This window comes from Colossoma macropomum, unplaced genomic scaffold, assembly GCF_904425465.1.
Source record: "Colossoma macropomum unplaced genomic scaffold, Colossoma_macropomum, whole genome shotgun sequence".
Classification (NCBI taxonomy): Eukaryota; Metazoa; Chordata; class Actinopteri; order Characiformes; family Serrasalmidae; genus Colossoma; species Colossoma macropomum.
The window spans coordinates 14146507-14162140 of record NW_023494786.1 but is presented as its reverse complement, the minus strand read 5'-3'; the positions used below and the strand labels follow the sequence as shown (position 1 = coordinate 14162140).

At 38.7% G+C, this 15634-nt stretch overlaps 1 protein-coding gene across 11 annotated transcripts in view; it reads right to left on the bottom strand.

Moving 5' to 3' along the window:
* Nucleotides 1-15634, bottom strand: part of myo18ab (myosin XVIIIAb) — a 141676-nt gene that overhangs the window by 46906 nt on the left and 79136 nt on the right. For all 11 annotated transcript variants that reach the window (XM_036561521.1, XM_036561477.1, XM_036561485.1 and 8 more), the window contains 4 exons: nt 15179-15365; nt 14524-14761; nt 11952-12061; nt 10151-10216 (listed from right to left, as the gene is read on the bottom strand). In XM_036561521.1, coding sequence (XP_036417414.1) covers nt 10151-10216; nt 11952-12061; nt 14524-14761; nt 15179-15365 — 601 coding nt within the window. The remainder of the gene's footprint in view (nt 1-10150; nt 10217-11951; nt 12062-14523; nt 14762-15178; nt 15366-15634) is intronic.

Below are 15634 nucleotides of genomic sequence, written 5' to 3'. Positions count from 1 at the left end.
ACTATAACTGCTGAGAACCATAATTATTAATAATAAAGATTATTGTTGTTAACAGGCATTGTATAATTGGTCTGATTATGCCCATGATTTACTGACAATATCTATGTTTAAATCGGAGAAGCATGCTGTGAATTTTTCACAATAATGACCTCAGGCACTGTAGCTATTAACCAGCTACAGTGCCCTCTGCAAATATTAGCACCCCTGGTAAAAAGCTTTCTTTATTGCTTATCCTTTTGATCTTTCATTCAAAATATTAACAAAAATCTAACCTTTATCTGAAGTACAAAGATTAACACAAAATTTTATCATGAGATAAAGATCATTCTCAAATCTATGTGTGCCACAACTGTTGGCACTTCTAGAAATTATTATGAGTGAAATCTAAGTGTAGTACCTCCTCATTCATATTTTATATTTTAAAGTTCACTTGATGATTATGAACACTTAAATGATAAGCCATGACTTGCTGTTTCGCTGGGGTATATATGTGGTGACACACAGGCCAAATTCCCTTGTTATCCATCACTAAGAGGAAGACCAGAGAATACAGCAATGATGTGCAACAAAAGGTTTCTGAGCTGTATAAATCAGGAAATGGCTACAAGAAAATAGCTAAACAGTTAATGCCCACTTCCACTATCAGGTCAATAATTTAGAAGTTTAAAGCAACTGGATATGTTTAAAAAACTGCTGGAAAGAGGACATATGTTTATATTGACCCCACACACCGTGAGGAGGATGGTTCAAGGATCACAGCTGGAGAGCTGTAGACATTAGTTACATCTTGAGGTCAGAACATCAGCCAAACTACAACCAGATACGACCTCCCTTATTTGGAGGGTTGCCAGAAAAAAGTCTCTGATGTCAAGGACCAAAAACTCAAACTCCTATAGTTTGCCAGACATTACTGGAACTTTCAGTGGGACCGTGCTCTTTGGTCAGATGAGACCAACAAACAGGAATGCCTGGTGTAGACACAAAGATAACCACACAGAAAGTACCTTATCCTAACTATGAAGTAAGGTGGTGGATCTGTGATCTTATATGGCTGTTTGTCTTCCAAAGGCCCTGAACAGTTTGTTCAGGTACACAATATTCATAGACTCCATCAAGTGCAAGCAGACGTTAAATCAAAACCTGATAGCCTCAACCAGGAAGCTTAAACTAAGCCATGGTTGAATCTTTCAGTAGGACAATGATCCAAAGCACACCTCAAAATCAAAACAAAAATGGTTCACTGACCACAGAATAAAGGTTTTGCCACAGTCACCCCCATCCCCTGACCAATATCTCATAGAAAACCTATGAGAGGATCTGCGTGGACCACAGAATCTGAAGGATCTAGAGAGATTCTGTATGGAGGAGTGGTCTCAGATCCCTTGCAAAGTGTTGTCTAGTCTCATTAAACATTACAGGAGAAAACTCCGAGCTTTTATCTTTGCAAAGGGAGGCTGCAAAAGGATTAACTGAAGGAGTTTCAACAACTGTGGCACACAGATTTGAGTTTTCCATAAGATGTAGGTTTTTTCAAATCATTGTACATCAAATAAATATTAGATTTTTGTTAATATTTGAACGAGAGGATATATATTTGAATGAATCTGAATGAAAGATCAAAAGTATAAGCACTGAAGAATGGTTTTTGACAGCCCTTTACCCATTTTACAGCCCATTTTTTTTAAACCAAACGTAACAGTTCAAACATAAAAACACGAAATGATTTCACTATAATATTTTAAAGTAATTGGCAGCATAGTACATATTACCTAAAATTATTTTTACCACCTTTAAAGGGCCCATACCACATGGAGAATCATGGAGAACGGAGAATTTAAGTCACTACATGAGTTTGATGTACTATGCAAACATTAAGTTATAAAACGAGCTGTTTACTCTCCAGTCCATACGGTCAATATATGGTAACTAAGCTGTGGAAGCTGTTTCAAAATTGTTTTTTTTTGTGATGTCACAAAAATAAATACACATGCATGTATCCACCTATTCAGTCTATAGCAATTTAGTCCTGTCAATTCTCGCTGAAGTTATAAGGAGTGTTTTAGCCCGGACTGCTTTTTGAATGAGGTGCAATACAGGGCAGCCAATCAGAAGAGAGGTCATTTATATAGATCAGTCTTAAAACCAGTAACAAAACCAGCATGTTTACTTCTAAGGGATGAAATGGTTATGTATTTTATGCACCTAAGGCTGTATTGCACCTTGCATATTTGTTCCTCTGTAAATATGCTATACATATATAGATTGAAAATTGGAAAAATGGATTGAGAGTCTCTAGAATGTTTCAGATGCAGGTGCCTGCCTCAGATTCCTCTATATGTTCTGAGTGAAATGAAACACACTTCTGTATAATTGACAAAAGAACAATGATGCATACAGGTAAACTAGTGCCTGAAAATCTATGTACTCTACAACAGTCATTCAGTTTTTCCTTCCTTTCTCTTTGCATAGCTCTATGAAACAAACAATATCTGCAGGGAAGCCTTTTGGGGAGCTTGAGTTTTCCATATCAAGCTCTGCCAATGCACCGTTTCCCTTGCAATTTTCCACTTGGTGACAAGCGTGTCAAACTGAGGGGCGCAACAGCACAAGTGTGGAAAAGCCCTCCCCCGTTTTCTCTTCTAATAAAGAGAAGCTGAAGTGAGCCGCTCTTCTTGTTTTCTTGCGTTTCCTTTCATCCATTGCTCCAGACACTAATTACATTAGCATACTATTAGTATTAATGGCAGAGTTAGACCCACAGAGCCTTATTTGCTACCTTTGGTGCACTGTGAAATTTATACCTGGAGTGTGGAGGGAATTCTGCTAAGAGAAAAGGCCTCAGAGAAGTTCTGAGCCTGCAGATTCAATTACTCCACATCTGTGAAGATGGCAACAAATGTCTCTTGATTGAGCTTTTATCTGCGGCTGCTCCGAAGCATAATCTTCTTCTTCAGATCAAAGCCGGAGAGCCTTTCTCTGCCGTGTGTTGCACTTTGTTGTTATTACATCCAGCGTACTCTCTCAGAGCGCCCTCCATCACATCTTGTAGGAGAGTGGAGGGTTATGGAAAGATGCCATATTGATCTTAACTCTGACTGAGCTCAAAGCCTCTGGCACTCTGCTGACACCCCCACTGCAAAGTAAGTGAGAATAAATCACAATACATTTAACAGCACTCTCCCTGCTACGACCCCCAATTCCACACGTTAGTGCTTCTTGCTGTAGTGCATGAGAAAGCGGAGGAAGTTATATGAGGGCCAGTGAAGATCACTCACGCCACCTGTCTCGAAGTGGGACCTCAGGCGGGACACCTCTTCATCTCTGGAGATGTTTATGGGCGAACAGAGATCTCATTCGCAATGCTAGTGAATATGTGCTGGAAAATATTCTTGACTTCATTGTACCAAAGACCTGATTCCATGTCTTCTTTAGTGATGTGTGTGTGTATCTGTGTGCAATACGCAGTCCAGCAGCGTGTCCCAACATGCTTAGTTTCAGCTTATGCATTAAGGGTTTCAAGGCTTCCAGGGGTCCACTTAATAAATTTGAAACTGCTAGTCTTAATTCAACAAACAACATTAAACTTAAAATAGTATGGTGTGAAGGGGGTAATTTGCAATTATTTACGCTGACCGCAATTATTTTTCACAGCTGTTATCTTTCAAAATTAAATGTTTACATTGCAACAAATAGAATGTGAATTGGGTGCATTTTCATCCATTGAGTTGAAATAAATTTATGTAAATAAAAAAGCAGAAAATGTATTTATTGTCTTACAAAACAACAAAACTTTTAACTTCGGAATGGTGCTATAACAACTTTAGAGGGAAGCAGTGAGTCATGTTTGTTTCTTTGAGCCGTTTCTGTCATCAGTTCGGAGTTACTAAGTATCAACAGTTAGAGATGCAAGCTAATCAGCCTCATTTTGGTCCCTTAGGTTTCTATTTTAATACAATTTAAATGTCTTCCAAAACAATTTGATTCTTAATTGCAATTATTCGTCAGCTGAAATTTCATAATTGTGACAGGCCTAGCTGGAATGCTAATATCCTTCTTATAACGATGTTACACTGTAGCAGCCATGACCAGTCTGCTCTCTAGAGCAGGGCTAAAGTTGGATCCTGAGGACTTTTGATTAGGCATGCCTTAAAGTAACTCAACAGCTTCAACCAAAGAGAAATTTTCTTTTAAACTTGTATTTTTAAAGTATTCTAAGAACAACATACACTGTAATGTTCTAAAATATTCTTTATAAACTTTGTTTCAAACCTACCTACCCTCTGTATTCATCCACAGTTATACCTTTTTGGCCCTCAACCCAGCATAAACAATGCACTTTGGCTGACCGAGACAAACGTTAAGGCATCTCTGCACTATAGTCAATAGTGGAAAAAAAAAGTTTGGAATCACTTTCTGTTTTTACAATTTATTTTATATACAATAATACAATGTGGATTTAAATTTTACAACCTATTTGCCAATATCTGCCTATTCTGTTTTTAGAAGTTTTATTCAATATTTCAATAGCTCTGTAAACAAAAAGTGAATAAAATGATAAATAATATACTGTAATCATCTATTTAAATAAGTTTTTGTCAGGTTCTCCGATTTGACCACTACTTTTGAAACATGATCAATTCTGTATGTTAATGTTACTATAACTTACTCAATGTTATATAGCTTTCACAATAATTTAAAGGTTTTCTATGCCTTTGTTCACCATTCTAGACATATAATTTCTACATTTTTAATTACAGCTTTCTAGTATCTTACTAATTATTAGAGAGGTAAAGCTGCACAGAAACAACTTTAATCAACAGAACCATTTTATGTACTTGTCTACAACCAAAATGAGTATCTATATTATAGAAAACGATGATTCCAAACTTTAAAATGCTAGTGTCCACTGGATAACTATACAAAAATCACATATCCACAATATTGAAACTGGTTGCAACAAAGTGTGACCATGTGGTTGGGCGGTTAAAGACTAACAGTACCCTCCAGGGTCAGCTGTTCCCAAAACCCTTCATTTTTTAAAAACGCTCAGAAAAGAGAAGATTTTGGGTTTGAATTATTGCTTCTCTGGGACTTGAACGGCTTATAAAACTTTTGTTTTCAACTAGATCTTGCCATTGTCCAGATTTTGCATGGGTTCAAGGCTTGCTTTCCACAGTTTTGAGCACTGAGTGAAAAAAGGGTCAGCTGTGCTGTGTTTCACATGAAATACAAGCAAAAAATGTTTTCAGCTTAAAAATAAGGAAAGAAAACCTTTGTGCCATTTGTCATTAAGATTCTCATTGTGCACAACATCTGTCTTCATTCTCATGCTGGCACAGAGTATGTAAGCACAACTATTATAGCAAATTACATCACCCTAAGAAGTGTCTGAGAGGACACTTTAGTTAGTTGGAACATTGTGTTGACATCCACGTTCCACAATGCTGATGAAACCACTGAGTAACACCAGTAGTGGGGGGGGGGGCTTTGAGGGGTGACATTTGGGTCAGAATACGGCCCTACAGCCTTCACCTGCCAGGCTGCGTGGGAGCTGTACTGTGGTCTGTGAGTAGCCATTTTGAAACGGAGAGCCAAAGGTCAGCATGGTCATCGGAGCAAAAAGCTTTTTTCAGACAGATCATAAAGCATCACTCACTATAGTGACCCAGAGAGCGGCATTCCTCACTTTTAGAGGGAAAACAAACTACAATGAAAGAAGGGAAAGAGAGCATTTTGTCTGTAAAAGAATGAGTTTCTCTGTGATAGACAGAGCTGAGATGGGTACAGAGGCCCTAATGACTGCCCAAATACCCAAAGGTTAACTCAAGCTCCATCAAGCTAGAGTCCTGTTGCAATAAGCGAGGTACTGGCTTCCATTCATATACCAAGTCTTAAGGCTTGTATTGTGCTTATCAATCAGTCCTGGATGCCTATTGACAATATCTCTGTTGTTGAAGATGTTGGATTTCATGGCACATGCTGTAATAATTTTATGGCACATGCTGTAATAATTTTATTTTATATAAACATTTTTTTTTATTATTTTCAGTTTTTTTGCTTTGAGGTTTTGGTTTTGAGCCCAGCATGTCTTGAAATTCAGTTTTGTCTTTGGCCAAGAATTTTAATTTAGGAGCATCGCTAGCCTTCACAAATCTTAAGAGCTGGACAGTACAGCTCCGGATGTGACAGCAGCAATTAGGTTCTCCTCCATCTTGCTCAACACTGGTGGGACTGAAGCCCCAGACTTTCTTGGTGCATGGTTACATCAGAGCTGACTCAGGGTTACATCATACTATGTTCTGTCAAAAGATCAACTCTGGTGTAATTTTTACACATTGTCATGCGTTTGTGTGTGTTATCCATCAACGCATCTTATTAAAATTACTGGACAAAGGTGCATTTTTTACAGATCCCATAATGTTCTTGTGAGTGAAACCCATACTTAGGGAGCTGCGAACCAAATTTCCATTGTAATCCCAAATCCATTTTGTCCTAGCTGTTATTTCTAGCACTTCCATGCTGACCTGAGACCAATTTTGTCATAGCAGTTTAGATTTGCACTTGCATATCACAATCAGTGTGGAAGACACCTCCTACCTGTAGCAGGCATACTTGAGCAGAGATTTCCCATTTCCCTCCACACTTAATCAGCTATTTATCAGCCTGTCGCTATGTTGGCTATCCTTCCTGGCTCCTGTTCTCGTTCTGAAAGCACAATGGCTTATTGCACTGATTGTTGTTTGTTGCGGGTTACTGGCGCGTGCCAAGGCAGCACGGCCCAAACGGGGAGCCGCTGCCTGCCAGAATCTATCATTGCACTACGAGAGGGAGGCACAAAGGAGGGAGGCACAAACTCAGTTTTAATTGTAAGAAGCCCAGGTAGAGATTCAGAGCGCTTCCAAGTCTTCCAAGTGCCGGCCAAAGTCGTGCCTGCTGATCTTGAGAGGCAAAAACAGCCTAATTGTCTTTCGCACTCTGAGGATGCAGCAAATGACAGTTGCCAGAAAGCAGCAGCCCCATTCCATCTGCAGCTTAGACCGCAGGCCCACAGCAGACGCTTTTTCTCTACAGAGAGAAAAGAGACAGTCTTTTGCCTGCCCCACCACAGCACATCTTTTGCCAGATGTGAGTGCAGCGGCAGCAGGGATTAGAGGCACCCTGGTTTGAGTGGCATAAGGGGAACCGTACGAGTCGGCAATCTAAATGGAAATCATACCATCTGTTCAGAATTGATCCTTATGACACAGGCTGAATCTGTAGGCTGCATACTTATTCTATACACAGATCTGTAATATGGGACGCACATAACACATGAATTCTACAACCTCGAAAAGAGACACATACAACAAAGGGTGCAATAAGTGGTGCTGTTATTTTGAGGTGTGCATGGGTGAGAGACAGGTGTGTAGTGCAGAGTCGGAGTAAGTGATATTTGCGCATATTAATTCTTTTATTTATTCTGTTTTGTAATTCATGTGAAACTAATGGTTGCCACTGCTTAAATAAGATGACAAAAACGCATACAATATGGCTGAATTTATTTTACGATTTCTTGGATGAATGCTTACAAAGTGTTTTGTGTTTTACCCACATCAAGTACATGAGTTAATTGTTACTGAAGGTATTTCTCCACGTGTGAGATTGACAGTGGTTCTTTCCACTGCATTTCTGTCTCTTTCCAGCAAAGTGAGCACCTTTGCAGGCACAGATATTGTTGGGTGCCTTTTAGCTTATCTATATTTAGTAGTGTTAATTTTGATGGATTTAACCACGTGCAGATAAAACGTGCCAATCATTACCTAACCTTTTATCGCCGTTTATGATACTGCATTTAAAAAACTTAGATCATTAAAGACATGCCTTCAATGTCAACTTTTAAATGGCAATATTTACAATAAAATAACAGTTAAAAAATAAATATAACTAATAACTGTTCACATAGCAATGCCGTGTATCACTATCATACAGGACTCAAGAACCCTGCCACAGAACACCCCAACCTTTGCCGAGGGCTGTTAAGCTGCTCCAACATAGAATAAAACATGAAATATGCCACTAGTACCTCTAATGCACCACCTTAAAATGGTACAACCTGTGCTTCATCATATGATCATCACAAACATGCTGTGCACATCATTATATATCAGTGCTAATTGTGGCAACTTGTACTTTACTAGTAGCTATTGTTGATCAAACAACACCTGCAACAGTAATGCTAATTTCTGCTAGCAGTTATTTAAGATATTCCATTATCTATTAGCATCAAGCTAACAGAAGTGTTATTTTTTTTTGTTCCCCCACATTGGTTTCAATACCACATGACTTAAGTCTACAGAAAGACTTCTGACAAACGAAGCTTATGACAGACATTTAAGTAACATTTGTTTTTACTTGTACACTGCAGCTTACAGTAAATCCTTCAGTATACATTCAACTTAAAACTCAACTGAAAACTTGAGTATTACTGCATTTGTCTAATTCCCATTAACAGCGTTTCAAGCTGCTTGTTAAACAATACAGGAGCAATAAAAAGAGCAATAAGAAGCAATAAGAGATTTTCTACTTTGCCTTATGAAACAACCCGTATGGCTATGTTCTTGGAACTGTATATTGACACCTATCGGTCTGGGACCACCTGTACTGCAGGGGGTGTTGTGTAAAGGCAACAGCCCTCACCTTACTTCATAGTGGAATGACAGGGATGGGTGTGTTATCAGTGTTGCTCAAAAGGTAATTTACTGGTAACTATAAGAAATGCTTGATTATGGATTCTTTGTAGTCAGTGACACTGATGTTGTGATGGAATGGCAGGGACGGGTTAGTTATCAGTGCCGCTCAAAAGATGATAGAGTCAGAGGAAAGCTACTAGTAACTATAAGAAATGCTTTTTTGGATACTGTATCACTAACTGACACGGATGTTGTCATAACCAGTTTAGAAAGTAACAGTTATCTGTGCAAGTAACACACGACAGCAACCAAACGCATAGAACAGCATTATATAAAGTTTGTTTGAGATCGAGCATTTTCTGACTTCAAATATAAATCATTCTCTGTCTTTGTTACCACTTGCAGTTGAAGCTGCTGTTACTGAGAAAGTAAGACAGCAACACAGCTTAGCAAATTATTTACTCTTCCTCACGAAGACCAAGCACTATTACCTCAATACTGAGTGCTGCAAAATGGAAACTAGACTATATGGACAACTAGATTACTCACTTATGTTCGCTTGCTATGTAATGGCAATGCTATTGTGTATGCTAGCACCAAAATACTGTTATCCTTTGCCACAGATTCATACTCATTCATACTACAGGGTAACTTCTTGGTCATGTCGACAATGCCTGGCAACAATAAAATTATTTGACCCTATCTTTCCACCATAAAACAGGTAACTTCAGTATCACTCTGAGGTCCTCTGTTCTTCATAAGGGCTTTCCAACTGAAAAATGCGGTGCTGACGTTTACCCTGGTTAGTCTTAGCTTTCTTCTTTCTTGTTTACCGTTACCTGCTAGCAACTCCTAGTTGTTTGTCAACTCAAAGTTGAGGAGGACATGAAAGACCTTTTTGAGGAAGAAAAAGTTTTTTGTCTGCTCCTCTTTCTGCTGTGCTGTGGCTACATTCCACTCAGAGGAGGGAATGTATCACAGGATCAAAGCATGGGGGGCTTGGGGAAGCTTATGAAAGCAGAGCTGCAATACATATCTAAAAAAGTCATATCTAAAAAAAAATTGTTTGACTAAAATACAGTGATGAATTTTCAAAGTGTCCACAAAAACATAACTGTGCTTGCAAAATATTGCCATATTCCAATTGACCAAATACCAGCATGGATGCAGAGAGAAATGGACAAACAAAACCTGCTAGATTTTGAGTTGTGCTCATGCTTTCGTTTTGCGAACAGGATGAGCAGGTTGCTTATTTTAATAAATAATAAATAGAAATTTGTCTCTATCTTGGCAACTATTGCCTCAACTACTGCTATTTTAGGTTTTGTTTCTATATCACTTTGTGCTTTTTTGGTGTTTGTTGGCCTAAACTGAATGTAAAGTTTCATTTATTTACTGGAGAAAATAAGACTCCTCTTCTTGTACCATATGCTGCATAGTTTGGCTCATGTGCAGTATGTGTTATAAAAGGCACTACTTACCCTGCTCAGGCCCATATGATAGCTGCTTTTCTCCAGCTCCAATGATTCCAGTAGCTCCTCCACAGCCTAACATACAAGTATACACAAACACACACAGTGAGATGGGCATGGAAAGTCAATTTACTGTCAGCCTGAGAGCACAATGAACATACCATGTCAAAGCACTGCAAGGCTCCATGGTGACAGTGTGTTGACAGGGGCCTTCTCTCTACATTCATCTACCTTGGGTATACTGGGATAGAAAGAACTGTCTCCCTGTCTTTGACTCTTCACGTTGCTCACATTTGAAGGCTCTCTGTATGGCAGGATGTCTTGTGAATAAACCACATGGCAGTGAAATGACCAGCCTTTCGATGGCTTGCTGTCTCATGGGAAGTGACCACATATCGGTGTTAGAGGTCAGCTGAAGAACACATCGCTCAGAGCTCTCAGTGCTGCTCAGTTCAAATAGGTTCAGTGGAGAAAAGAGCCCTCAACTCTGAGGGCAATCGTCTGGTGGCTGTCATCAAACAAACCAGCTGAGTCACTGTCACATGCTCTTTCCAGGCCAGTAAGCGGGGCACTTTTATTGACTCATAAGGTTCTACACATTGGAAAGATGTGTGACTGTATAGTTCTAAAAGAGTAGTGCGGCCAACATGTCCACCAAAGTTGGTTTCTTAAGTTTTGTTCATGGCTAAAGAATGAACCAGTTCTTAAGTTTTATTCAGGGCTAAAGAATGAACCATTTTTATATAAAAATCAAATAAAAGATTAAAGAGTGCAAATTTTAAATCATAAGAGCTGCAATTTTGATTATATCAAACATTATTCAGTGTTGTCTTAACAAGTTTTAAATGAGGAAATTTCCCCTAATAATGCAGAGCTGGTGAAATGACTGCACACTACACTCAGCATTTAAGCCTCAAGTCTAAAAAAAATGTATGTGCTATTTTTCTGGTGAAAACATATGTTTTTTTTTAACAGATAAATGGCTTTCCATATTTTCTCAGATTCCTAAGACTTCTAAAACTTGCACAGTACTGTGCAGTGTGTAAAACAATAGCAGTTATCTTGAAGCTGGAATTTGTCCAGACTTTTGTTCATTTTCATAGATAATGGCATGTCATAAGCGCCAGAAACCAAAACAACTCCATTATTTCCAATAACTTGAGAAAACTAAAAAAAGTAAATGTGAGGTGATACAGGCGTGCAGTTTGAACAGTTCCAACTGGCTATACATAAGCTTCAAATAGCTGTTAGATGCAATAGTATCTCAGATCCAGTGCAAAATTAAAGAAGTAAATCTGAAACACATCTTCACTGATCAACTACATCTGGGGTAAATGTGTGTAAAATTAATTTTCTGCAGAACTATTCTTTTACGGAGTAAAACCTACAGATCTTGTGATCTTATTCTAAGCTGCATTAAATCTGTTCTTACAGAGATGATCATGCTATGCCTCACCTGTCTAAACACAATTCACTGACTTCAGCATATATAAATCAGCACAGTACTTTCAGAATTACAACCTTCACTCTCCTTTTGGCCCCGAGGCCTCCATTCCCCTGAGAAAAGGGTTAGCAAGGAGGACTAGATGATACTGATAGAGGTGTCACTAAAGCCTTCGATTAAAGCTGTTTTATTGTTCTGTCGCTGAGACAGCAGAGAGACAGAAGGAAGAGAGATGAGTAGTGCAGGCTATTACTCAACACTACACATCAGAGCCCCCAGCACTGTCATAATCAATTACACAGCAGAGCAGCTAATGCAGGAAGAGCAGGGACGCTCACACACACACACACACAAAATGTGACTCACCCTTTTCTCGTCCGTCACAATGTAGTTGCGTCCATGCTTTTTGGTCAAGTGGGGCGCTAGTACATCAAAGCGGCGGCGGAACTCAGAGAAGACCATGTGGTCAGGGTAACCTTGGAGAAGAGGAGAGTGAGGTTTATGTGCTTGGCTAGGACAATGCCAGATCAACACGAGGACAAGGCCAGTGGTCAGAGATTTCTGCCTACTTCATTGCCCAGGTTTTAAAAACAAATGTTTTAACAATGCCATGTTTTTTTTTGTTTGCCTTTCAAGGGGAAATTACTGAAAAACGTTCTGAGTACCTTCTGGGATCATTAATTTCAGTTCAAAGTTCAGCACAGTTTGATGAAGCCCAAATACACCTGATCAGTTAATTATCAGGGTTGGTAGGTGTGTCTGAGCAGAAAAAAATAAATCACCAAACAGTGCTGGACTCTATCCTTGATAACCCCTGTTCAAATGCATTCTGGGACAGTATGAACCTCCAAGACTAACATAGTTGTTACTATGTACAAGAACATACTAGAGAGTAGGCATGTAAATGATCAACCAATTAACTGTTAACTGAAAAACTACTGTTTAATGAATGCTATGAGTTAAAAATGTTAATTTTATATAATTTCCAATAAACAAAAGTTCCTATATGAATGAGCAACGATCACTGAGCTGATGAATGTTTCTGAATTGTACACATAAGGGCGCAGTAGGCAAATAGTTCTACCTTATCTGCCTACCAAAAAAATAAGCGACCAACTAAAAACAGGCGATAGCACACACAAACTACAATAACATACTTTAACAATAGCAAACATCCAGCACTTTTTCATCCATGTTCTCTGAGAGACCTTCAAAATTTCAGAAAATGTTCAGTAGCCCATCATTATATATTCTGCACATTTTGGCAACTTTTGGTCATACAGTCATGAACAGAGGTGGGTGATAAGGAAAAAATTGTATATCACAACACATTTTCATAATACACAGTACGTATCACAATATTTTGACATACACAAAATATGTTAGTCACATTTAAAAACTGCTATCAAAAACTAAAAATACAATGTTTATTCTTGAACATTTCACATACTGTACTGCACTAAATCCAATTAAACAGGACTATTTATGCAGTTTGTCAGTGTTTAAGTACTGATGATAACCACAATGTGCTTGAAACGCATACTGTTTATCACAATAGCAAAATTTACATTTTTGCATGTTTGCAAATGTTATTTTATTTTTGTTATCTTTACTGCACAGTGTCCTTGGGTGTCTTGAAAGGTGCTTATCAAATAAAATTTTATTAGTAATTATTATTATATAATAACAAAATACTGTAATTTTGCCCAACCTTAATCATGAACAGATTATAAGTGTCAGCCTTGGTGTAAAAAAATGGTTCTTATGTAGCTATGTTTAATAAGCATTCGGGTTGTTTACTTCATATACATTCTTATGCATGGCCCAAACTATCAGTACCATGTTCCACAGTTCATACACCTTTAAATATCTCAGTGCATTCAGTTCATGTGTGTGCTTATAAGTACGCATATATCAAGTATTTTACAATGGCTTTGAACGCAACTCAGCCAACCAGATTTCAGAACCAGAACAGTTTTATGACTGATATTTTATGGGCTGTGTGCTTGATTTTAGGCTTGCCAGTAAATAATTAATTGCCAACTAATGACGGTTGGTTATCAGTAAAATGACCTTGCCAAAATTCACATCCCTGCTTGAGAGAATGTGCCAGTTTCTGATGCTCTTTCTGAAATGCGGACTACAAACACAGATGCTTTTAAATTTATCCACTGATGTGTTTGCATCCCACGCATCATTCTTTATAACGGCGAGTATGTGCTGATAACTCTGATAGGTACAAAATAAAATATTTTTCCTTCAGACTTTGCTTTCATACATCCAAACAAGCAGTAACCAAGTAGTACACCACAGTGGCAAAGACTGATGTCCTAAAATGAAACTGATCTGTTCAGGTAAGCCAGGCGTTTGAAACGTAGATAGGCTAGCTAGGTGTATATCACTCTAGCGACAATGCTGGATAATACCAGTGTCTATCTTGCATGCAGACACAGCCATTAGATTGGCATACATTTCACTATGCATTTTGGGTATTTGTTTTATTTTTCCATCATGCAGCCATCATCCTGTCAGGGAGTGCATTCTGCCAGGAAAAGTGCCAAAATATATTGTCAATTTTTTTGGAATACATTTATTTACATTAGTTCACTAAGAAATATATACAGCTATAGAATTTCAGTGGAATTCCTCTTTAATAACATGAGTCCTTAGCGTCTCTAAACAGAAGGACCCTCAATGCAATGCTTACAGCCTAAAACAGTCAGTAGTAAACAAAACAAATTCTAAAAAACACATTTTAAAGGTTACCCTAGCCTTCAGACAAATGCAGTCACTCATAAAAGTTGAAGCATACTTTTTATGTTTCTCTTTGTTGTTATCTACCCTTGAACTGCGCTTGCAGAAGATCTTTCACATCAACAAAGAGAACAAGCCCTGTACAAAACATCAAACAGTCTAGACTTTCAGACTCATGCCCTACCTTGCCGGTATATGCGCAGTGCATCTAGCAATTTAGAGCCTCGGAGCTGAGCACGGAGCAATCCCACATCCAGCTGCATGAGGCCGGTCTCACAGCTCTCTCCGTGGGCCTCGCTGTCCCCAGAACGGGGAGAGGGTCCCCCCAGTACGCGTGGCTCTGCACTGTGGGCTTCCGATTTGGGCACCAGGCAGTGCACAAAGTGCACCCTAGAGCGTCTCACTGTGTCTATGAGAGCATCCTGCAAGCGGGTTTCAGTTATAATGTTTTCCATTGTGATTGATGAATGTTTTCTTATGATACAATTAAAGTCTCTGGAGTACTAAGCGAACACAAGTAAAATGAGACATTTTAGCAGGGCTGCACGATACATTTTTTATTGCTATTTGATATCATGATATTCACTTTTGTGATATTATATAACAGAAGTCTGCAATATGCCATCCCTGTAACCAAATACATAATCCAGCTAAAAGTAAAAAAAATTAGTCAAATTGATGCAAGCTGGTTTTTAACATGTCACATTACTGATTCACATCTACACTATTAATGTACTGCAAGGCATATCGAAATCACAATGTGTAACAATATAAGTGCACTACTGGTATTCTGTCCATATCATGCAGCCCTACATTCTAAGAGGAAGCTTTGTACTGACCACTTGCAGCTTGATCTGGATGCAGAGGGACTTCTTCTTGACAGCAGCCACACCGGTGGTGAAGGTCTTCCTCATGCTGGTGGCCCGGCGCAGGGCCAGCTGAGAGCCCCCCTCTAGTCCAGCAATAGAGCCAGACAGCACTGTAGCCCCTCCAGAACGCCCCATAAACAGCCCACTGATGTTTTTCCTGGATTAGAGAGATAAGCAGTAGAGGATCAGGAAATATGATGATGATGAAAGGGGAAAAAAAAACAAAACAAAAAAAAAACAGATTTATTATTTAACGACTGCATTAGAGAAAACAATTCTGAACCACAATGTTTCTTCTGATTGTCTGAAACAGCAAGACCACTGATTTTTCAAAATTTCTGCATAATTATAAACGATGTAAACAAAGTCATTTAGAGTGGTCTGAGGCAAAATGCTCCATTTTAGAGAGCAGAATTGTTCACAGCA